Raw genomic sequence first — 27,063 nt, forward strand, 5'->3', positions numbered from 1 at the left:
TTCTGGGTTAGTGGTTCTGGGTTAGGGGTTAAGGTTTAGGGGTTCTGAGTTATGGGTTAAGGTTTAGGGGTCAGGGGTTAAGGGTTCTGGGTTAGGGGTTATGTGTTAAGGGATAGGGGTTAAGGGGTTAGGGATTCTGGGTTTAGGGGTTAATGTTAGGGGTTAAGGGGTTAAGGGTTAAACGTTAAGGGGTTAGGGATTAGGGGTTAAGGTTTAGAGGTTAGGGGTTAAGGTTTAGGGGTTCTGGGTTAGGGGTTAAGGTTTAGGGGTTCTGGGTTAGGGGTTAAGGGGTTCTGGGTTAAGGGTTAGGGGTTACGGGTTAATGTTAAAGGTTAAGGGGTTAGGGGTTAATGTTAAGGGTTAGGGGTTAATGTTAAGGGTTAAGGGTCAGGGGTTAAGGGTTAATGTTAAGGGTCAGGGGTTAAGGGTTAATGTTAGGGGTTAACGCCTAACATTAAACCCTTAACCCCTAACATTAACCCCTTAACCCATAACCCTTAACCCTCAACCCCTTAACCCTTAATGTTAGGGGCTAAGGGTTAATGTTAAGGGGTTAAGGGTTAATGTTAGGGGTTAATGTTAGGGGTTAAGGGTTAAGGGGTTAAGGGTTAGGGGTTAGGGGTTAATGTTAAGTTTCAACAGGCTGAATCCAACACAATAACATTATTAACATTTCTGAATCAATGATGATGAGGAGGAGGATGATGAGGATGAAGAGGATGAGGGGGATAATGAGGATGAGGAGGATGATGATGAGGATGATGAGGAGGATGATGAGGATGATGATGATGAGGATGATGATGATGAGGATGATGATGAGGAGGATGATGAGGATGAGGAGGATGATGAGGAGGATGAGCAGGATGATGAGGATGAGGAGGATGATGATGAGGAGGATGAGGAGGATGAGGATGATGAGGATGATGAGGATGAGAATGATGAGAATGAGGAGGATGAGGATGATGAGGATGAGGATGATGATGAGGAGGAGGATGATGAGGAGGATGAGGATGATGAGGATGATGAGGATGATGAGAATGAGGAGGATGAGGAGGATGAGGATGATGAGGATGAGGAGGATGATGAGGATGATGATGATGAGGATGATGAGGAGGATGAGCAGGATGATGAGGATGATGAGAATGATGATGATGAGGAGGATGATGATGATGATGAGGAGGATGAGGATGAGGAGGAGGATGATGAGGAGGATGAGAATGATGAGAATGAGGAGGATGAGGAGGATGAGGATGAGGAGGATGATGAGGATGAGGAGGATGATGATGAGGATGAGGATGATGAGGATGAGGAGGATGATGATGAGGAGGATGATGATGATGAGGAGGATGAGGAGGATGATGATGATGATGAGGATGAGGAGGATGGGGAACAATCTATCACCATCTTAACTGTCCCAATTGAGACATTGTGTTGTACCCCCCAAAACAGTGTCAACCATACAACAGATTTACACATTAGATACATAGTGAGATTGGTTACAGTCTTAAAATGAAGATACGTACGCTTTCACATCCTCGCTTGTTCTCACTCTGTTCAGGATCAGGTTGAGGTTGCTTTCCAGATCCTTCAAGACACAGTGAGACCAATGAGTATAGAAAATGCATTGTATATTCAACACAATTTAAATCAAATGTATTTTATTTACAGAAACCCATCTTTAAACCTCAAAGAGCTCTACAGAAACCCATCCTAAAACCTCAAAGAGCAAGCAATGCAGAGGCAGAAGCACAGTGGCTAGGAAAAACTCCCTAGAAACCTAATGAAGAACCAGGCCTGAGGGGGGAACCAGATCTGAGGGGTGGAACCAGGCCTGAGGGGGTGGAACAAGGCCTGAGGGGGTGGAACCAGGCTTGAGGGGGTGGAACCAGGCTTGAGGGGGGTAACCAGGCCTGAGGGGGGGAAACAGATCTGAGGGGTGGAACCAGGCCTGAGGGGGTGGAACCAGGCTTGAGGGGGTGGAACCAGGCCTGAGGGGTGGAACCAGGCCTGAGGGGTGGAACCAGGCTTGAGGGGTGGAACCAGGCCTGAGGGGGTGGAACCAGGCCTGAGGGGGTGGAACCAGGCCTGAGGGGGTGTAACCAGGCCTGAGGGGTGTAACCAGGCCTGAGGGGTGTAACCAGGCCTGAGAGGTGTAACCAGGCCTGAGGGGGTGGAACCAGGCCTGAGGGGGTGGAACCAGGCCTGAGGGGGTGGAACCAGCGCCTGAGGGGGTGGAACCAGGCCTGAGGGGGTGGAACCAGGCCTGAGGGGTGGAACCAGGAATGAGGGGGGTGGAACCAGGCCTGAGGGGGTGGAACCAGGCCTGAGGGGGTGGAACCAGGCCTGAGGGGGTGTAACAAGGCCTGAGGGGTGTAACCAGGCCTGAGGGGGTGTAACCAGGCCTGAGGGGGTGTAACCAGGCCTGAGGGGGTGTAACCAGGCCTGAGGGGTGGAACCAGGCTTGAGGGGGTGGAACCAGGCTTGAGGGGGTGGAACCAGGCCTGAGGGGGTGGAACCAGGCCTGAGGGGGGGAACCAGGCATGAGGGGTGGCCAGTGTATTGCAGTGTAGTGTATTGTAGTTTAGTGTAGTGTAGTTTATTGTAGTGTAGTGTAGTGTAGTGTATTGTAGTTTATTGCAGTGTAGTGTATTGTAGTGTAGTGTAGTTTATTGTAGTGTAGTGTAGTGTAGTGTAGTGTAGTTTATTGTAGTGTAGTGTAGTTTATTGTAGTGTAGTGTAGTGTAGTTTATTGTAGTGTATTGTAGTTTATTGTAGTGTATTGTAGTTTATTGTAGTGTAGTGTATTGTAGTGTAGTGTAGTGTAGTGTAGTTTATTGTAGTGTAGTGTAGTGTAGTGTAGTGTAGTTTATTGTAGTGTAGTGTAGTGTAGTGTAGTGTAGTTTATTGTAGTGTAGTGTAGTGTAGTGTAGTTTATTGTAGTGTAGTGTAGTGTAGTGTAGTGTAGTGTAGTTTATTGTAGTGTAGTGTAGTGTAGTTTATTGTAGTGTAGTGTAGTGTAGTGTAGTTTATTGTACTGTATTGTAGTTTATTGTAGTGTAGTGTATTGTAGTGTAGTTTATTATAGTTTATTGTAGTGTAGTGTAGTGTAGTTTATTGTAGTGTAGTGTAGTGTAGTTTATTGTAGTGTAGTGTAGTGTAGTTTATTGTAGTGTAGTGTAGTGTAGTGTATTGTAGTGTAGTTTATTGTAGTGTAGTGTAGTGTATTGTAGTGTAGTGTAGTGTAGTTTATTGTATTGTAGTTTTGTATTGTAGTTTATTGTATTGTAGTTTATTGTAGTGTAGTTTATTGTAGTGTAGTATATTGTAGTGTATTGTAGTGTATTGTAGTGTAGTGTAGTGTATTGTAGTTTATTGTAGTGTAGTTTATTGTAGTGTAGTTTATTGTAGTGTAGTGTAGTGTATTGTAGTGTAGTGTAGTGTAGTTTATTGTAGTGTAGTGTATTGTAGTGTAGTGTAGTGTATTGTAGTTTATTGTAGTGTAGTTTATTGTAGTGTAGTTTATTGTAGTGTAGTTTATTGTAGTGTAGTGTATTGTAGTGTATTGTAGTGTAGTGTAGTGTAGTGTATTGTAGTGTATTGTAGTGTAGTGTAGTTTATTGTAGTGTAGTTTAGTGTAGTGTAGTGTATTGTAGTGTATTGTAGTGTATTGTAGTGTAGTTTAGTGTAGTGTAGTGTATTGTAGTGTAGTGTAGTTTATTGTAGTGTAGTTTAGTGTAGTGTAGTGTATTGTAGTGTAGTTTATTGTAGTGTAGTTTAGTGTAGTGTAGTGTAGTTTATTGTAGTGTAGTGTAGTGTAGTGTATTGTAGTTTATTGTAGTGTAGTGTAGTGTAGTGTAGTGTATTGTAGTGTAGTGTATTGTAGTGTATTGCAGTGTAGTGTATTGTATTGTAGTTTATTGTAGTGTAGTGTAGTGTAGTGTATTGTAGTTTATTGTAGTGTAGTGTAGTGTAGTGTAGTGTATTGTAGTGTAGTGTATTGTAGTGTATTGCAGTGTAGTGTATTGTAGTGTAGTTTAGTGTAGTGTAGTGTATTGTAGTGTAGTGTAGTTTATTGTAGTGTAGTTTAGTGTAGTGTAGTGTATTGTAGTGTAGTTTATTGTAGTGTAGTTTAGTGTAGTGTAGTGTAGTGTATTGTAGTGTAGTTTAGTGTAGTGTAGTGTAGTTTATTGTAGTGTATTGCAGTGTAGTGTATTGTAGTGTAGTGTAGTGTAGTGTAGTGTAGTTTATTGTAGTGTAGTGTATTGTAGTGTAGTTTAGTGTAGTGCATTGTAGTGTAGTGTAGTGTATTGTAGTGTAGTTTAGTGTAGTGTAGTGTAGTGCATTGCAGTGTAGTGTAGTTTATTGTAGTGTAGTGTAGTGTATTGTAGTGTAGTGTAGTTTATTGTAGTGTAGTGTAGTTTATTGTAGTGTAGTGTAGTGTATTGTAGTTTATTGTAGTGTATTGTAGTTTATTGTAGTGTATTGTAGTTTATTGTAGTGTAATGTATTGTAGTGTAGTGTAGTGTAGTGTAGTTTATTGTAGTGTAGTGTAGTTTATTGTAGTGTAGTGTAGTTTATTGTAGTGTAGTGTAGTGTAGTGTAGTTTATTGTAGTGTAGTGTATTGTAGTGTAGTGTAGTGTAGTGTATTGTAGTTTATTGTAGTGTAGTGTAGTGTAGTGTAGTGTAGTGTAGTTTATTGTAGTGTAGTGTAGTGTAGTTTATTGTAGTGTAGTGTATTGTAGTGTAGTGTAGTGTAGTGTAGTTTATTGTAGTGTAGTGTAGTGTAGTGTAGTTTATTGTAGTGTAGTGTAGTGTAGTTTATTGTAGTGTAGTGTAGTGTAGTTTATTGTAGTGTATTGTAGTTTATTGTAGTGTAGTGTATTGTAGTGTAGTTTATTGTAGTTCATTGTAGTGTAGTGTAGTTTATTGTAGTTTATTGTAGTGTAGTTTATTGTAGTTTATTGTAGTGTAGTGTAGTGTAGTGTAGTTTATTGTAGTGTAGTGTAGTGTAGTGTAGTTTATTGTAGTGTAGTGTAGTGTAGTGTAGTGTATTGTAGTGTAGTTTATTGTAGTGTAGTGTATTGTAGTGTAGTGTAGTGTAGTTTATTGTAGTGTAGTGTATTGTAGTGTAGTGTAGTGTAGTGTATTGTAGTGTAGTGTAGTGTAGTGTAGTGTATTGTAGTGTAGTTTATTGTAGTGTAGTGTATTGTAGTGTAGTGTAGTGTAGTGTAGTTTATTGTAGTGTAGTGTATTGTAGTGTAGTGTAGTGTAGTGTAGTTTATTGTAGTGTAGTGTAGTGTATTGTAGTGTAGTGTAGTTTATTGTAGTGTAGTTTATTGTAGTGTAGTGTAGTGTATTGTAGTGTAGTGTAGTGTAGTGTAGTTTATTGTAGTGTAGTTTATTGTAGTGTAGTGTAGTGTATTGTAGTGTAGTGTAGTGTAGTTTATTGTAGTGTAGTGTATTGTAGTGTAGTGTAGTGTATTGTAGTTTATTGTAGTGTAGTTTATTGTAGTGTAGTTTATTGTAGTGTAGTTTATTGTAGTGTAGTGTAGTGTAGTGTAGTGTAGTGTAGTGTATTGTAGTGTAGTGTAGTGTAGAGTAGTTTATTGTAGTGTAGTTTATTGTAGTGTAGTGTATTGTAGTGTAGTGTAGTGTAGTTTATTGTAGTGTAGTGTATTGTAGTGTAGTGTAGTGTATTGTAGTTTATTGTAGTGTAGTTTATTGTAGTGTATTGTAGTGTAGTGTAGTGTAGTTTATTGTAGTGTAGTTTATTGTAGTGTAGTGTAGTGTATTGTAGTGTAGTGTAGTGTAGTTTATTGTAGTGTAGTGTATTGTAGTGTAGTGTAGTGTATTGTAGTTTATTGTAGTGTAGTTTATTGTAGTGTAGTTTATTGTAGTGTAGTTTATTGTAGTGTAGTGTATTGTAGTGTAGTGTAGTGTAGTGTATTGTAGTGTAGTGTAGTGTATTGTAGTTTAGTGTAGTTTATTGTAGTGTAGTGTAGTGTATTGTAGTGTAGTGTAGTGTAGTTTATTGTAGTGTAGTGTAGTGTAGTGTAGTGTATTGTAGTTTATTGTAGTGTAGTTTATTGTAGTGTAGTTTATTGTAGTGTAGTTTATTGTAGTGTAGTGTAGTGTAGTGTAGTGTAGTGTAGAGTAGTTTATTGTAGTGTAGTTTATTGTAGTGTAGTGTAGTGTATTGTAGTGTAGTGTAGTGTAGTTTATTGTAGTGTAGTGTATTGTAGTGTAGTGTAGTGTATTTTAGTTTATTGTAGTGTAGTTTATTGTAGTGTATTGTAGTGTAGTGTAGTGTAGTGTAGTTTATTGTAGTGTAGTTTATTGTAGTGTAGTGTAGTGTATTGTAGTGTAGTGTAGTGTAGTGTAGTTTATTGTAGTGTAGTTTATTGTAGTGTAGTGTAGTGTATTGTAGTGTAGTGTAGTGTAGTTTATTGTAGTGTAGTGTATTGTAGTGTAGTGTAGTGTATTGTAGTTTATTGTAGTGTAGTTTATTGTAGTGTAGTTTATTGTAGTGTAGTTTATTGTAGTGTAGTTTATTGTAGTGTAGTGTAGTGTATTGTAGTGTAGTGTAGTGTATTGTAGTGTAGTGTAGTGTAGAGTAGTTTATTGTAGTGTAGTTTATTGTAGTGTAGTGTAGTGTATTGTAGTGTAGTGTAGTGTAGTTTATTGTAGTGTAGTGTATTGTAGTGTAGTGTAGTGTATTGTAGTTTATTGTAGTGTAGTTTATTGTAGTGTATTGTAGTGTAGTGTAGTGTAGTTTATTGTAGTGTAGTTTATTGTAGTGTAGTGTAGTGTATTGTAGTGTAGTGTAGTGTAGTTTATTGTAGTGTAGTGTATTGTAGTGTAGTGTAGTGTATTGTAGTTTATTGTAGTGTAGTTTATTGTAGTGTAGTTTATTGTAGTGTAGTTTATTGTAGTGTAGTGTATTGTAGTGTAGTGTAGTGTAGTGTATTGTAGTGTAGTGTAGTGTATTGTAGTTTAGTGTAGTTTATTGTAGTGTAGTGTAGTGTATTGTAGTGTAGTGTAGTGTAGTTTATTGTAGTGTAGTGTAGTGTAGTGTAGTGTATTGTAGTTTATTGTAGTGTAGTTTATTGTAGTGTAGTTTATTGTAGTGTAGTTTATTGTAGTGTAGTGTAGTGTAGTGTAGTGTAGTGTAGAGTAGTTTATTGTAGTGTAGTTTATTGTAGTGTAGTGTAGTGTATTGTAGTGTAGTGTAGTGTAGTTTATTGTAGTGTAGTGTATTGTAGTGTAGTGTAGTGTATTTTAGTTTATTGTAGTGTAGTTTATTGTAGTGTATTGTAGTGTAGTGTAGTGTAGTGTAGTTTATTGTAGTGTAGTTTATTGTAGTGTAGTGTAGTGTATTGTAGTGTAGTGTAGTTTATTGTAGTGTAGTGTATTGTAGTGTAGTGTAGTGTATTGTAGTTTATTGTAGTGTAGTTTATTGTAGTGTAGTGTATTGTAGTGTAGTGTAGTGTAGTGTATTGTAGTGTAGTGTAGTGTATTGTAGTTTAGTGTAGTGTAGTTTATTGTAGTGTAGGTTATTGTAGTGTAGTTTATTGTAGTGTAGTGTAGTGTAGTGTATTGTAGTGTAGTGTAGTTTATTGTAGTGTAGTTTAGTGTAGTGTAGTGTATTGTAGTGTAGTTTATTGTAGTGTAGTTTAGTGTAGTGTAGTGTAGTGTAGTGTAGTGTATTGTAGTGTAGTTTATTGTAGTGTAGTTTAGTGTAGTGTAGTGTAGTTTATTGTAGTGTAGTGTAGTGTAGAGTAGTGTAGTGTAGTGTAGTGTAGTGTAGTTTATTGTAGTGTATTGCAGTGTAGTGTATTGTATTGTAGTGTAGTTTAGTGTAGTGTAGTGTAGTTTATTGTAGTGTAGTGTATTGTAGTGTAGTTTAGTGTAGTGTAGTGTAGTGCATTGTAGTGTAGTGTAGTGTAGTGTAGTGTATTGTAGTGTAGTTTAGTGTAGTGTAGTGTAGTGCAGTGTAGTGTAGTTTAGTGTATTGAAATATATTGGTACATTATCATCTCTGACTATTGGTCCACCTACACAGAGTACATATACCACACACAGTACAGTACATACAGCACACACAGTACAGTACATATAGCACAGTACATATAGTACACACAGTACAGTACATACAGCACAGTACATATAGCACACACAGTACAGTACATACAGCACACACAGTACAGTACATATAGCACAGTACATATAGTACACACAGTACAGTAGATACAGCACAGTACATATAGCACACACAGTACAGTACATATAGCACATACAGAACAGTACATACAGCACACACAGTACATATAGCACACACAGTACATACAGTACATATACCACACACAGTACAGTACATATAGCACAGTACATATAGCACACACAGTACATACAGTACATATACCACACACAGTACAGTACATATAGCACAGTACATATAGCACACACAGTACATACCGTACATATACCACACACAGTACAGTACATATAGCACAGTACATATAGCACACACAGTACAGTACATATAGCACAGTACATATAGCACACACAGTACAGTACATATAGCACAGCACATATAGCACACACAGTACATACAGTACATATACCACACACAGTACAGTACATATAGCACAGTACATATAGCACACACAGTACATACAGTACATATACCACACACAGTACAGTACATATAGCACAGTACATATAGCATACACAGCACAGTACATATAACACAGTACATATAGCACACACAGTACAGTACATATAGCACACACATTACAGTACATATAGCACACACAGCACAGTACATATAGCACAGTACATATAGCACACACAGTACAGTACATATAGCACAGTACATATAGCACACACAGTACAGTACATATAGCACACACAGTACAGTACATATAGCACAGTACATATAGCACACACAGTACAGTACATATAGCACACACAGTACAGTACATATAGCACACACAGCACAGTACATATAGCACAGTACATATAGCACACACAGTACAGTACATATAGCACAGTACATATAGCACACACAGTACAGTACATATAGCACACACAGTACAGTACATATAGCACACACAGCACAGTACATATAGTACAGTACATATAGCACACACAGTACAGTACATATAGCACAGTACATATAGCACAGTACATATAGCACACACAGTACAGTACATATAGCACAGTACATATAGCACACACAGTACAGTACATATAGCACACACAGCACAGTACATATAGTACAGTACATATAGCACACACAGTACAGTACATATAGCACAGTACATATAGCACACACAGTACAGTACATATAGCACAGTACATATAGCACACACAGTACAGTACATATAGCACACACAGTACAGTACATATAGCACACACAGCACAGTACATATAGCACACACAGTACAGTACATATAGCACACACAGTACAGTACATATAGCACACACAGTACAGTACATATAGCACACACAGTACAGTACATATAGCACACACAGTACAGTACATATAGCACACACAGTACAGTACATATAGCACACACAGTACAGTACATATAGCACACACAGTACAGTACATACAGTACATATAGCACACACAGTACAGTACATATAGCACAGTACATATAGCACACACAGTACAGTACATATAGCACACACAGTACAGTACATACAGTACATATAGCACACACAGTACAGTACATACCGCACACACAGTACAGTACATATAGCACACACAGTACAGTACATATAGCACACACAGTACAGTACATACAGTACATATAGCACACACAGCACAGTACATATAGCACACACAGCACAGTACATATAGCACACACAGTACAGTACATACAGTACATATAGCACACACAGCACAGTACATATAGCACACACAGCACAGTACATACAGCACACACAGTACATATAGCACACACAGTACAGTACAAACAGTACATATAGCACACACAGTACAGTACATATAGCACACACAGTACAGTACATATAGCACAGTACATACAGTACACACAGTACATACAGTACATACAGCACACACAGTACATACAGTACATATAGCACACACAGTACAGTACATATAGCACATACAGTACAGTACATATAGCACAGTACATACAGCACACACAGTACATACAGTACATACAGCACACACAGTACATACAGTACATATAGCACACACAGTACAGTACATATAGCACACACAGTACAGTACATACAGCACAGTACATATAGCACACACAGTACATACAGTACATATAGCACACACAGTACAGTACATATAGCTCAGTACATATAGCACACACAGTACAGTACATATAGCACAGTACATATAGTACACACAGTACAGTAGATACAGCACAGTACATATAGCACACACAGTACAGTACATATAGCACATACAGAACAGTACATACAGCACACACAGTACATATAGCACACACAGTACATACAGTACATATACCACACACAGTACAGTACATATAGCACAGTACATATAGCACACACAGTACATACAGTACATATACCACACACAGTACAGTACATATAGCACAGTACATATAGCACACACAGTACATACCGTACATATACCACACACAGTACAGTACATATAGCACAGTACATATAGCACACACAGTACAGTACATATAGCACAGTACATATAGCACACACAGTACAGTACATATAGCACAGCACATATAGCACACACAGTACATACAGTACATATACCACACACAGTACAGTACATATAGCACAGTACATATAGCACACACAGTACATACAGTACATATACCACACACAGTACAGTACATATAGCACAGTACATATAGCATACACAGCACAGTACATATAACACAGTACATATAGCACACACAGTACAGTACATATAGCACACACATTACAGTACATATAGCACACACAGCACAGTACATATAGCACAGTACATATAGCACACACAGTACAGTACATATAGCACAGTACATATAGCACACACAGTACAGTACATATAGCACACACAGTACAGTACATATAGCACAGTACATATAGCACACACAGTACAGTACATATAGCACACACAGTACAGTACATATAGCACACACAGCACAGTACATATAGCACAGTACATATAGCACACACAGTACAGTACATATAGCACAGTACATATAGCACACACAGTACAGTACATATAGCACACACAGTACAGTACATATAGCACACACAGCACAGTACATATAGTACAGTACATATAGCACACACAGTACAGTACATATAGCACAGTACATATAGCACAGTACATATAGCACACACAGTACAGTACATATAGCACAGTACATATAGCACACACAGTACAGTACATATAGCACACACAGCACAGTACATATAGTACAGTACATATAGCACACACAGTACAGTACATATAGCACAGTACATATAGCACACACAGTACAGTACATATAGCACAGTACATATAGCACACACAGTACAGTACATATAGCACACACAGTACAGTACATATAGCACACACAGCACAGTACATATAGCACACACAGTACAGTACATATAGCACACACAGTACAGTACATATAGCACACACAGTACAGTACATATAGCACACACAGTACAGTACATATAGCACACACAGTACAGTACATATAGCACACACAGTACAGTACATATAGCACACACAGTACAGTACATATAGCACACACAGTACAGTACATACAGTACATATAGCACACACAGTACAGTACATATAGCACAGTACATATAGCACACACAGTACAGTACATATAGCACACACAGTACAGTACATACAGTACATATAGCACACACAGTACAGTACATACCGCACACACAGTACAGTACATATAGCACACACAGTACAGTACATATAGCACACACAGTACAGTACATACAGTACATATAGCACACACAGCACAGTACATATAGCACACACAGCACAGTACATATAGCACACACAGTACAGTACATACAGTACATATAGCACACACAGCACAGTACATATAGCACACACAGCACAGTACATACAGCACACACAGTACATATAGCACACACAGTACAGTACAAACAGTACATATAGCACACACAGTACAGTACATATAGCACACACAGTACAGTACATATAGCACAGTACATACAGCACACACAGTACATACAGTACATACAGCACACACAGTACATACAGTACATATAGCACACACAGTACAGTACATATAGCACATACAGTACAGTACATATAGCACAGTACATACAGCACACACAGTACATACAGTACATACAGCACACACAGTACATACAGTACATATAGCACACACAGTACAGTACATATAGCACACACATTACAGTACATACAGCACAGTACATATAGCACACACAGTACATACAGTACATATAGCACACACAGTACAGTACATATAGCTCAGTACATATAGCACACACAGTACAGTACATATAGCACACACAGTACAGTACATACAGTACATATAGCACACACAGTACAGTACATATAGCACACACAGTACAGTACATACAGCACAGTACATATAGCACACACAGTACAGTACATACAGCACACACAGTACAGTACATATAGCACACACAGTACAGTACATACAGTACATACAGCACACACAGTACATACAGTACATATAGCACACACAGTACAGTACATACAGCACACACAGTACAGTACATATAGCACACACAGCACATACAGTACATATAGCACACACAGTACAGTACATATAGCACAGTACATATAGCACACACAGTACAGTACATACAGTACATATAGCACACACAGCACAGTACATATAGCACGCACAGAACAGTACATATAGCACACACAGTACAGTACATATAGCACACACAGTACAGTACATACAGCACAGTACATATAGCACACACAGTACAGTACATACAGCACACACAGTACAGTACATATAGCACACACAGTACAGTACATACAGTACATACAGCACACACAGTACATACAGTACATATAGCACACACAGTACAGTACATACAGCACACACAGTACAGTACATACAGCACACACAGTACAGTACATATAGCACACACAGCACATACAGTACATATAGCACACACAGTACAGTACATATAGCACAGTACATATAGCACACACAGTACAGTACATACAGTACATATAGCACACACAGTACAGTACATATAGCACACACAGCACAGTACATATAGCACACACAGTACAGTACATATAGCACAGTACATATAGCACAGTACATATAGCACACACAGTACAGTACATATAGCACAGTACATATAGCACAGTACATATAGCACACACAGTACAGTACATATAGCACAGTACATATAGCACACACAGTACAGTACATATAGCACACACAGCACAGTACATATAGTACAGTACATATAGCACACACAGTACAGTACATATAGCACAGTACATATAGCACACACAGTACAGTACATACAGTACATATAGCACACACAGTACAGTACATATAGCACAGTACATATAGCACACACAGTACAGTACATATAGCACAGTACATATAGCACACACAGTACAGTAGATACAGCACAGTACATATAGCACACACAGTACAGTACATATAGCACACACAGTACATATAGCACACACAGTACAGTACATATAGCACACACAGTACATATAGCACACACAGTACATACAGCACACACAGTACAGTACATATAGCACAGTACATATAGCACACACAGTACAGTACATATAACACACACAGTACATACAGCACATACAGTACATATAGCACAGTACATATAGCACACACAGTACAGTACATATAGCACACACAGTACAGTACATATAGCACACACAGTACAGTACATATAGCACACACAGTACAGTACATATAGTACAGTACATATAGCACACACAGTACAGTACATATAGTACAGTACATATAGCACACACAGAACAGTACATATAGCACACACAGTACAGTACATATAGCACACACAGAACAGTACATTTAGCACACACAGTACAGTACATACAGCACACACAGTACAGTACATATAGCACACACAGTACATACAGTACATATAACACACACATTACATACAGCACACACAGTACAGTACATACAGCACAGTACATACAGTCAAGGAAAAATATGATAATATTTCAACTGGGTCAAAGTACTAAACGGCTTGCCTTGTTGGTGCTTCTGAAGCGTTCATTTGAGGCCAGTAGTCTCATGATCTCTCCCTGCAGGAGATAAAACACACACACACACACACACACATAACACACACACACACACACACACACACACACACACACACACAAACACACAGTACTCCAGTGAACTGCCCTACGATAAAGGGAGTCAGTCTGTACATTACCGATGATAATCTGTTTGTGAAGGGCATGCAGGTCATAACATACGTGGAGAGCAAAGCAGGACATCAGTCTACCCAACGTGTGTGTTTTTGTGAACGTGAGTCATAGATATACAGTGGGGCAAAAAAGTATTTAGTCAGCCACCAATTGTGCAAGTTCTCCCACTTAAAAAGATGAGAGAGGCCTGTAATTTTCATCATAGGTACACTTCAACTATGACAGACAAAATGAGAAAAAATAATCCAGAAAATCACATTGTAGGATTTTTAATGAATTTATTTGCAAATTATGGTGGAAAATAAGTATTTGGTCAATAACAAAAGTGTATCTCAATACTTTGTTATATACCCTTTGTTGGCAATGACAGAGGTCAAACGTTTTCTGTAAGTCTTCACAAGGTTTTCACACACTGTTGCTGGTATTTTGGCCCATTCCTCCATGCAGATCTCCTCTAGAGCAGTGATGTTTTGGGGCTGTTGCTGGGCAACACGGACTTTCAACTCCCTCCAAAGATTTTCTATGGGGTTGAGATCTGGAGACTGGCTAGGCCACTCCAGGACCTTGAAATGCTTCTTACGAAGCCACTCCTTCGTTGCCCGGGCGGTGTGTTTGGGATCATTGTCATGCTGAAAGACCCAGCCACGTTTCATCTTCAATGCCCTTGCTGATGGAAGGAGGTTTTCACTCAAAATCTCACGATACATGGCCCCATTCATTCTTTCCTTTACACGGATCAGTCGTCCTGGTCCCTTTGCAGAAAAACAGTCCCAAAGCATGATGTTTCCACCCCCATGCTTCACAGTAGGTATTGTGTTCTTTGGATGCAACTCAGAGTTTTTTACCAAAAAGTTCTATTTTGGTTTCATCTGACCATATGACATTCTCCCAATCTTCTTCTGGATCATCCAAATGCTCTCTAGCAAACTTCAGACGGGCCTGGACATGTACTGGCTTAAGCAGGGGGACACGTCTGGCACTGCAGGATTTGAATCCCTGGCGGCGTAGTGTGTTACTGATGGTAGGCTTTGTTACTTTGGTCCCAGCTCTCTGCAGGTCATTCACTAGGTCCCCCCGTGTGGTTCTGGGATTTTTGCTCACCGTTCTTGTGATCATTTTGACCCCACGGGGTGAGATCTTGCGTGGAGCCCCAGATCGAGGGAGATTATCAGTGGTCTTGTATGTCTTCCATTTCCTAATAATTGCTCCCACAGTTGATTTCTTCAAACCAAGCTGCTTACCTATTGCAGATTCAGTCTTCCCAGCCTGGTGCAGGTCTACAATTTTGTTTCTGGTGTCCTTTGACAGCTCTTTGGTCTTGGCCATAGTGGAGTTTGGAGTGTGACTGTTTGAGGTTGTGGACAGGTGTCTTTTATACTGATAACAAGTTCAAACAGGTGCCATTAATACAGGTAACGAGTGGAGGACAGAGGAGCCTCTTAAAGAAGAAGTTACAGGTCTGTGAGAGCCAGAAATCTTGCTTGTTTGTAGGTGACCAAATACTTAGTTTCCACCATAATTTGCAAATTAATTAATTAAAAATCCTACAATGTGATTTTCTGGATTTTTCTTCTTCTCATTTTGTCTGTCATAGTGGAAGTGTACCTATGATGAAAATTACAGGCCTCTCATCTTTTTAAGTGGGAGAACTTGCACAATTGGTGGCTGACTAAATACTTTTTTGCCCCACTGTATGGCATTCTACCGTGTGAGTAAATGTGTATGCTGCTTTAATTGGGCAGGGAGGGCTGACTGGATAAGAGATGTCAATCTCTGGGCACATTAAATAACTTTGAAAATACGTTGACAGTAGTATTTTACCCACTTCACCCAACATGGAACTATAACAACTATATGCCTATGTTAAGCCACTAGGAGCTTCCCCAGTTGGATATCCCTATTGGTGCTGTGGTTAACACCTCGCCTGGTGCTCCTCCAGTTGGATATCCCTATTGGAGCTGTGGTTAACACCTCGTCCGGTGCTCCTCCAGTTGGATATCCCTATTGGTGCTGTGGTTAACACCTCGCCTGGTGCTCCTCCAGTTGGATATCCCTATTGGAGCTGTGGTTAACACCTCGCCTGGTGCTCCTCCAGTTGGATATCCCTATTGGAGCTGTGGTTAACACCTCGCCTGGTGCTCCTCCAGTTGGATATCCCTATTGGAGCTGTGGTTAATACCTCATCTGGTGCTCCCCCAGTTGGATATCCCTATTGGTTAATACCTCGTCCGGTGCTCCTCCAGTTGGATATCCCTATTGGTGCTGTGGTTAACACCTCGTCTGGTGCTTCTCCAGTTGGATATCCCTATTGGAGCTGTGGTTAATACCTAGTCTGGTGCTTCCCCAGTTGGATATCCCTATTGGTGCTGTGGTTAATACCTCGTCTGGTGCTCCCCCAGTTGGATATCCCTATTGGAGCTGTGGTTAACACCTCGTCTGGTGCTTCTCCAGTTGGATATCCCTATTGGTTAATACCTCGTCCGGTGCTCCCCCAGTTGGATATCCCTATTGGTTAATACCTCGTCTGGTGCTCCCCCAGTTGGATATCCCTATTGGTTAACACCTCGTCTGGTGCTCCTCCAGTTGGATATCCCTATTGGAGCTGTGGTTAACACCTCGCCTGGTGCTCCTCCAGTTGGATATCCCTATTGGAGCTGTGGTTAATACCTCATCTGGTGCTCCCCCAGTTGGATATCCCTATTGGAGCTGTGGTTAATACCTCATCTGGTGCTCCCCCAGTTGGATATCCCTATTGGTTAATACCTCGTCTGGTGCTCCTCCAGTTGGATATCCCTATTGGTTAACATCTCGTCTGGTGCTCCTCCAGTTGGATATCCCTATTGGAGCTGTGGTTAATACCTCGTCTGGTGCTCCCCCAGTTGGATATCCCTATTGGTTAATACCTCGTCCGGTGCTCCCCCAGTTGGATATCCCTATTGGTTAATACCTCGTCTGGTGCTCCTCCAGTTGGATATCCCTATTGGAGCTGTGGTTAATACCTCGTCTGGTGCTCCTCCAGTTGGATATCCCTATTGGTGCTGTGGTTAATACCTCGTCCGGTGCTCCCCCAGTTGGATATCCCTATTGGAGCTGTGGTTAATACCTCGTCTGGTGCTCCCCCAGTTGGATATCCCTATTGGTTAATACCTCGTCCGGTGCTCCCCCAGTTGGATATCCCTATTGGAGCTGTGGTTAATACCTCATCCGGTGCTCCTCCAGTTGGATATCCCTATTGGTTAACATCTCGTCTGGTGCTCCCCCAGTTGGATATCCCTATTGGAGCTGTGGTTAATACCTCGTCCGGTGCTCCCCCAGTTGGATATCCCTATTGGAGCTGTGGTTAATACCTCGTCCGGTGCTCCCCCAGTTGGATATCCCTATTGGTTAACACCTCGTCTGGTGCTCCTCCAGTTGGATATCCCTATTGGAGCTGTGGTTAATACCTCGTCCGGTGCTCCCCCAGTTGGATATCCCTATTGGTTAATACCTCGCCTGGTGCTCCCCCAGTTGGATATCCCTATTGGCCCTGTGGTTAATGCCTCGTCTGGTCCTCCCCCAGTTGGATATCCCTATTGGTGCTCTAGTTAAATACCTCGTCTGGTGCTCCCCCAGTTGGATATCCCTATTGGTGCTGTGGTTAACACCTCATCCGGTGCTCCCCCAGTTGGATATCCCTATTGGTGCTCTGGTTAAATACCTCGTCTGGTGCTCCCCCAGTTGGATATCCCTATTACAGCTGTGGTTAATACCTCGTCTGGTGCTCCTCCAGTTGGATATCCCTATTGGAGCTGTTGTTAATACCTCATCTGGTGCTCCCCCAGTTGGATATCCCTATTGGTGCTCTAGTTAAATACCTCGTCTGGTGCTCCTCCATTTGGATATCCCTATTGGTTAATACCTCGTCTGGTGCTTCCCCAGTTGGATATCCCTATTGGAGCTGTGGTTAATACCTCATCTGGTGCTCCCCCAGTTGGATATCCCTATTGGTGCTCTAGTTAAATACCTCGTCTGGTGCTCCTCCAGTTGGATATCCCTATTGGTTAACACCTCGCCTGGTGCTCCTCCAGTTGGATATCCCTATTGGTGCTGTGGTTAATACCTCGTCTGGTGCTCCTCCAGTTGGATATCCCTATTGGTTAATACCTCGTCTGGTGCTCCCCCAGTTGGATATCCCTATTGGTGCTGTGGTTAATACCTCGTCTGGTGCTTCCCCAGTTGGATATCCCTATTGGTTAATACCTCGTCTGGTGCTCCTCCAGTTGGATATCCCTATTGGTGCTGTGGTTAATACCTAGTCTGGTGCTCCTCCAGTTGGATATCCCTATTGGAGCTGTGGTTAATACCTCGTCTGGTGCTCCTCCAGTTGGATATCCCTATTGGTTAATACCTAGTCTGGTGCTCCCCCAGTTGGATATCCCTATTGGTTAATACCTCGCCTGGTGCTCCTCCAGTTGGATATCCCTATTGGAGCTGTGGTTAATACCTCGTCCGGTGCTCCCCCAGTTGGATATCCCTATTGGTGCTGTGGTTAACACCTCATCCGGTGCTCCCCCAGTTGGATATCCCTATTGGTTAATACCTCGTCCGGTGCTCCCCCAGTTGGATATCCCTATTGGAGCTGTGGTTAATACCTCGTCTGGTGCTCCTCCAGTTGGATATCCCTATTGGTTAACACCTCGCCTGGTGCTCCTCCAGTTGGATATCCCTATTGGTGCTGTGGTTAATACCTCGTCTGGTGCTCCCCCAGTTGGATATCCCTATTGGTGCTCTAGTTAAATACCTCGTCTGGTGCTCCTCCAGTTGGATATCCCTATTGGTTAACACCTCGCCTGGTGCTCCTCCAGTTGGATATCCCTATTGGTGCTCTAGTTAAATACCTCGTCTGGTGCTCCCCCAGTTGGATATCCCTATTGGTGCTCGAGTTAAATACCTCGTCTGGTGCTCCTCCAGTTGGATATCCCTATTGGTGCTGTGGTTAATACCTCGTCTGGTGCTCCCCCAGTTGGATATCCCTATTGGAGCTGTGGTTAATACCTCGTCTGGTGCTCCTCCAGTTGGATATCCCTATTGGAGCTGTGGTTAATACCTCGTCTGGTGCTCCCCCAGTTGGATATCCCTATTGGTTAATACCTTGTCTGGTGCTCCTCCAGTTGGATATCCCTATTGGTTAATACCTCGTCTGGTGCTCCCCCAGTTGGATATCCCTATTGGAGCTGTGGTTAATACCTAGTCTGGTGCTCCTCCAGTTGGATATCCCTATTGGAGCTGTGGTTAATACCTAGTCTGGTGCTCCCCCAGTTGGATATCCCTATTGGAGCTGTGGTTAATACCTAGTCTGGTGCTTCCCCAGTTGGATATCCCTATTGGTTAATACCTAGTCTGGTGCTCCCCCAGTTGGATATCCCTATTGGAGCTGTGGTTAATACCTAGTCTGGTGCTTCCCCAGTTGGATATCCCTATTGGAGCTGTGGTTAATACCTCGTCTGGTGCTCCTCCAGTTGGATATCCCTATTGGTTAATACCTAGTCTGGTGCTCCCCCAGTTGGATATCCCTATTGGAGCTGTGGTTAATACCTAGTCTGGTGCTCCCCCAGTTGGATATCCCTATTGGAGCTGTGGTTAATACCTCGTCTGGTGCTCCTCCAGTTGGATATCCCTATTGGTTAATACCTAGTCTGGTGCTTCCCCAGTTGGATATCCCTATTGGTTAATACCTAGTCTGGTGCTCCCCCAGTTGGATATCCCTATTGGAGCTGTGGTTAATACCTAGTCTGGTGCTTCCCCAGTTGGATATCCCTATTGGTTAACACCTCGCCTGGTGCTCCTCCAGTTGGATATCCCTATTGGTGCTCTAGTTAAATACCTCGTCTGGTGCTCCTCCAGTTGGATATCCCTATTGGAGCTGTGGTTAATACCTAGTCTGGTGCTCCCCCAGTTGGATATCCCTATTGGAGCTGTGGTTAATACCTCGTCCGGTGCTCCCCCAGTTGGATATCCCTATTGGTCCTGTGGTTAATACCTCGTCTGGTGCTCCCCCAGTTGGATATCCCTATTGGAGCTGTGGTTAATACCTCGCCTGGTGCTCCTCCAGTTGGATATCCCTATTGGTGCTGTGGTTAATACCTCGTCTGGTGCTCCCCCAGTTGGATATCCCTATTGGTGCTGTGGTTAATACCTCGTCTGGTGCTCCTCCAGTTGGATATCCCTATTGGAGCTGTGGTTAATACCTCGTCTGGTGCTCCTCCAGTTGGATATCCCTATTGGTTAATACCTCGTCCGGTGCTCCCCCAGTTGGATATCCCTATTGGAGCTGTGGTTAATACCTAGTCTGGTGCTTCCCCAGTTGGATATCCCTATTGGTTAATACCTCGTCTGGTGCTCCTCCAGTTGGATATCCCTATTGGTTAATACCTCGTCTGGTGCTTCCCCAGTTGGATATCCCTATTGGTGCTGTGGTTAAATACCTCATCTGGGCCTGGACTTTGCTGCATATCTCTTAAGACTAGTCTCTGATTTGTGTATGTACCTTAGAGTCTCTGATGCATCTCTCTGTAGCTCCTGTGGTGATGATGGACACCATCTTCTCCTTGAGTTCCTTCTGCAGCAGCTGGACCTCCTCCCACACGATCCACACCTGATAATACATACATATAGTACATACATATAGTACATACAGTACATAGTACATACAGCACACCTGATAATACATACATACAGTACATACAGTACATAGTATATACAGCACATAGTACATACAGTACATAGTACATACAGTACATAGTACATACAGCACATACAGTACATAGTACATACAGTACATAGTACATACAGCACACCTGATAATACATACATATAGTACATACAGTACATAGTACATACAGCACATAGTACATACAGTACATACAGTACAGTAACTACAGTACATAGTACATACAGCACATACAGTACATACAGTGCAGTACATATAGTACATACAGTACAGTACGTACAGAACATACAGTACAGTACAGTACAGTACATACAGTACGTACAGTACAGAACATACAGTACATACAGTACAGTACATACAGTACAGTACATACAGTACATACAGTACAGTACAGTACATACAGTACGTACAGTACAGTACATACAGAACAGTACGTACAGTACAGTACATACAGTATGGTACATACAGAACAGTACAGTACATACAGAACAGTACACACAGTACTGTACATACAGTACAGTACATACAGAACAGTACACACAGTACAGTACATACAGTATGTACAGTACATACAGTACATACAGAACAGTACACACAGTACAGTACATACAGAACAGTACATACAGTACATACAGAACAGTACGTACAGTACAGTACATACAGTATGGTACATACAGAACAGTACAGTACATACAGAACAGTACACACAGTACTGTACATACAGTACAGTACATACAGAACAGTACACACAGTACAGTACATACAGTATGTACAGTACATACAGTACATACAGAACAGTACACGCAGTACAGTACATACAGTACGTACAGTACAGTACATACAGTACAGTACAAACGGTACATACAGTACAGTACATACAGTACAGTACATACAGTACAGTACATACAGTGATCCACACCTGATAATACATGCCATGTAGCAGACGCTTCTATCCAAACTGGTTGACAGTCATGCATAAATGTTTTCCGTATGGGTGGTCCTGAGAATCGAACTCACTATCCTGGCGTTGCAAGCACAATAATATATTACTGAGCTACAGAGCACCACTACAGCCCTGTGTGTAGACTGAGCAACAGAGGACCACTACAGCCCTGTGTGTAGACTGAGCTACAGAGGACCACTACAGTCCTGTGTGTAGACTGAGCTACAGAGGACCACTACAGCCCTGTGTGTAGACTGAGCTACAGAGCACCACTACAGCCCTGTGTGTAGACTGAGCAACAGAGGACCACTACAGCCCTGTGTGTAGACTGAGCTACAGAGGACCACTACAGTCCTGTGTGTAGACTGAGATACAGAGGACCACTACAGCCCTGTGTGTAGACTGAGCTACAGAGGACCATTACAGTACTGTGTGTAGACTGAGATACAGAGCACCACTACAGTCCTGTGTGTAGACTGAGATACAGAGCACCACTACAGTCCTGTGTGTAGACTGAGATACAGAGGACCACTACAGTCCTGTGTGTAGACTGAGATACAGAGGACCACTACAGCCCTGTGTGTAGACTGAGATACCGAGGACCACTACAGCCCTGTGTGTAGACTGAGCAACAGAGGACCACTACAGCCCTGTGTGTAGACTGAGTTACAGAGCACCACTACAGCCCTGTGTGTAGACTGAGATACAGAGGACCACTACAGCCCTGTGTGTAGACTGAGATACAGAGGACCACTACAGCCCTGTGTGTAGACTGAGATACAGAGGACCACTACAGCCCTGTGTGTAGACTGAGCTACAGAGCACCACTACAGTTCTGTGTGTAGACTGAGATACAGAGGACCACTACAGCCCTGTGTGTAGACAGGACGACTACAGCCCTGTGTGTAGACTGAGCTACAGAGGACCACTACAGCCCTGTGTGTAGACTGAGCTACAGAGGACCACTACAGTCCTGTGTGTAGACTGAGCAACAGAGGACCACTACAGCCCTGTGTGTAGACTGAGATACAGAGCACCACTACAGTCCTGTGTGTAGACTGAGCTACAGAGGACCACTACAGCCCTGTGTGTAGACTGAGCTACAGAGGACCACTACAGCCCTGTGTGTAGACTGAGCTACAGAGCACCACTACAGCCCTGTGTGTAGACTGAGCTACAGAGGACCACTACAGCCCTGTGTGTAGACTGAGCTACAGAGGACCACTACAGCCCTGTGTGTAGACTGAGCTACAGAGGACCACTACAGCCCTGTGTGTAGACTGAGCTACAGAGGACCACTACAGTCCTGTGTGTAGACTGAGCTACAGAGGACCACTACAGCCCTGTGTGTAGACTGAGCTACAGAGGACCACTACAGCCCTGTGTGTAGACTGAGCTACAGAGGACCACTACAGCCCTGTGTGTAGACTGAGCTACAGAGGACCACTACAGTCCTGTGTGTAGACTGAGCTACAGAGGACCACTACAGCCCTGTGTGTAGACTGAGCTACAGAGGACCACTACAGCCCTGTGTGTAGACTGAGCTACAGAGGACCACTACAGCCCTGTGTGTAGACTGAGCTACAGAGGACCACTACAGTCCTGTGTGTAGACTGAGCTACAGAGGACCACTACAGCCCTGTGTGTAGACTGAGCTACAGAGGACCACTACAGCCCTGTGTGTAGACTGAACTACAGAGGACCACTACAGCCCTGTGTGTAGACTGAGCTACAGAGGACCACTACAGTCCTGTGTGTAGACTGAGCTACAGAGGACCACTACAGCCCTGTGTGTAGACTGAGCTACAGAGGACCACTACAGCCCTGTGTGTAGACTGAGATACAGAGGACCACTACAGCCCTGTGTGTAGACTGAGATACAGAGCACCACTACAGTCCTGTGTGTAGACAGGACCACTACAGTCCTGTGTGTAGACTGAGCTACAGAGGACCACTACAGCCCTGTGTGTAGACTGAGATACAGAGCACCACTACAGTCCTGTGTGTAGACTGAGCTACAGAGGACCACTACAGCCCTGTGTGTAGACTGAGATACAGAGGACCACTACAGCCCTGTGTGTAGACAGGACCACTACAGCCCTGTGTGTAGACTGAGATACAGAGGACCACTACAGCCCTGTGTGTAGACTGAGATACAGAGGACCACTACAGCCCTGTGTGTAGACTGAGATACAGAGGACCACTACAGCCCTGTGTGTAGACAGGACCACTACAGCCCTTTGTGTAGACTGAGCTACAGAGGACCACTACAGTCCTGTGTATAGACTGAGATACAGAGGACCACTACAGTCCTGTGTGTAGACTGAGCTACAGAGGACCACTACAGCCCTGTGTGTAGACTGAGATACAGAGCACCACTACAGCCCTGTGTGTAGACTGAGCTACAGAGGACCACTACAGTCCTGTGTGTAGACTGAGCTACAGAGCACCACTACAGTCCTGTGTGTAGACTGAGCTACAGAGGACCACTACAGCCCTGTGTGTAGACAGGACCACTACAGTCCTGTGTGTAGACTGAGATACAGAGGACCACTACAGCCCTGTGTGTAGACTGAGATACAGAGGACCACTACAGCCCTGTGTGTAGACTGAGATACAGAGCACCACTACAGCCCTGTGTGTAGACTGAACTACAGCCCTGTGTGTAGACCGAGATACAGAGGACCACTACAGCCCTGTGTGTAGACTGAGATACAGAGGACCACTACAGCCCTGTGTGTAGACTGAGCTACAGAGGACCACTACAATCCTGTGTGTAGACAGGACCACTACAGTCCTGTGTGTAGACTGAGATACAGAGGACCACTACAGCCCTGTGTGTAGACTGAGCTACAGAGGACCACTACAGCCCTGTGTGTAGACAGGACCACTACAGTCCTGTGTGTAGACTGAGATACAGAGGACCACTACAGCTCTGTGTGTAGACTGAGCTACAGAGGACCACTACAGCCCTGTGTGTAGACAGGACCACTACAGCCCTGTGTGTAGACTGAGCTACAGAGCACCACTACAGCCCTGTGTGTAGACTGAGCAACAGAGGACCACTACAGCCCTGTGTGTAGACTGAGCTACAGAGGACCACTACAGCCCTGTGTGTAGACTGAGATACAGAGCACCACTACAGCCCTGTGTGTAGACTGAGCAACAGAGGACCACTACAGTCCTGTGTATAGACTGAGATACAGAGGACCACTACAGCCCTGTGTGTAGACTGAGCTACAGAGGACCACTACAGCCCTGTGTGTAGACTGAGATACAGAGGACCACTACAGTCCTGTGTGTAGACTGAGCTACAGAGCACCACTACAGCCCTGTGTGTAGACTGAGATACAGAGGACCACTACAGCCCTGTGTGTAGACTGAGCTACAGAGGACCACTACAGCCCTGTGTGTAGACTCAGCTACAGAGCACCACTACAGCCCTGTGTGTAGACTGAGCAACAGAGGACCACTACAGCCCTGTGTGTAGACTGAGATACAGAGCACCACTACAGCCCTGTGTGTAAACTGAGCTACAGAGGACCACTACAGCCCTGTGTGTAGACTGAGATACAGAGGACCACTACAGCCCTGTGTGTAGACTGAGCTACAGAGCACCACTACAGCCCTGTGTGTAGACTGAGATACAGAGGACCACTACAGTCCTGTGTGTAGACTGAGCAACAGAGGACCACTACAGCCCTGTGTGTAGACTGAGATACAGAGGACCACTACAGCCCTGTGTGTAGACTGAGCTACAGAGTACCACTACAGTCCTGTGTGTAGACTGAGATACAGAGGACCACTACAGCCCTGTGTGTAGACTGAGCAACAGAGGACCACTACAGCCCTGTGTGTAGACTGAGTTACAGAGCACCACTACAGCCCTGTGTGTAGACAGGACCACTACAGCCCTGTGTGTAGACTGAGCTACAGAGGACCACTACAGTCCTGTGTGTAGACTGAGCTACAGAGGACCACTACAGCCCTGTGTGTAGACTGAGCTACAGAGGACCACTACAGCCCTGTGTGTAGACAGGACCACTACAGCCCTGTGTGTAGACTGAGCTACAGAGGACCACTACAGTCCTGTGTGTAGACTGAGCTACAGAGGACCACTACAGCCCTGTGTGTAGACTGAGCTACAGAGGACCACTACAGCCCTGTGTGTAGACTGAGCTACAGAGGACCACTACAGTCCTGTGTGTAGACTGAGCAACAGAGGACCACTACAGCCCTGTGTGTAGACTGAGCTACAGAGGACCACTACAGCCCTGTGTGTAGACTGAGATACAGAGGACCACTACAGCCCTGTGTGTAGACTGAGCTACAGAGGACCACTACAGCCCTGTGTGTAGATTGAGATACAGAGGACCACTAGAGCCCTGTGTGTAGACTGAGATACAGAGGACCACTACAGTCCTGTGTGTAGACTGAGATACGGAGGACCACTACAGCCCTGTGTGTAGACTGAGCTACAGAGGACCACTACAATCCTGTGTGTAGACAGGACCACTACAGCCCTGTGTGTAGACTGAGCTACAGAGGACCACTACAGCCCTGTGTGTAGACTGAGCTACAGAGGACCACTACAGCCCTGTGTGTAGACAGGACCACTACAGTCCTGTGTGTAGACTGAGATACAGAGGACCACTACAGCCCTGTGTGTAGACTGAGCTACAGAGGACCACTACAGCCCTGTGTGTATACAGGACCACTACAGCCCTGTGTGTAGACTGAGCTACAGAGCACCACTACAGCCCTGTGTGTAGACAGGACCACTACAGCCCTGTGTGTAGACTGAGCTACAGAGGACCACTACAGCCCTGTGTGTAGACTGAGATACAGAGGACCACTACAGTCCTGTGTGTAGACTGAGCTACAGAGGACCACTAGAGCCCTGTGTGTAGACTGAGCTACAGAGGACCACTACAGCCCTGTGTGTAGACTGAGCT

General features: G+C 43.2%; 1 protein-coding gene across 2 annotated transcripts in view; it reads right to left on the reverse strand.

Annotated features, from left to right (window-relative positions):
• The window catches only part of LOC129812575 (uncharacterized protein C6orf118-like), a 102,410-nt gene that overhangs the window by 1,139 nt on the left and 74,208 nt on the right, over positions 1-27,063 (reverse strand). The window contains exons 10-12 of one of the 2 annotated variants that reach the window (XM_055864285.1): positions 20,983-21,090; positions 14,271-14,324; positions 1,524-1,585 (exon numbers count right to left, since the gene is read on the reverse strand). In XM_055864285.1, the coding sequence (XP_055720260.1) occupies positions 1,524-1,585; positions 14,271-14,324; positions 20,983-21,090 (224 nt within the window). The remainder of the gene's footprint in view (positions 1-1,523; positions 1,586-14,270; positions 14,325-20,982; positions 21,091-27,063) is intronic. The other variant, XM_055864372.1, reaches the window with a different exon arrangement.

The sequence above is a fragment of the Salvelinus fontinalis genome, chromosome 1, assembly GCF_029448725.1.
Source record: "Salvelinus fontinalis isolate EN_2023a chromosome 1, ASM2944872v1, whole genome shotgun sequence".
Taxonomy (NCBI): Eukaryota; Metazoa; Chordata; class Actinopteri; order Salmoniformes; family Salmonidae; genus Salvelinus; species Salvelinus fontinalis.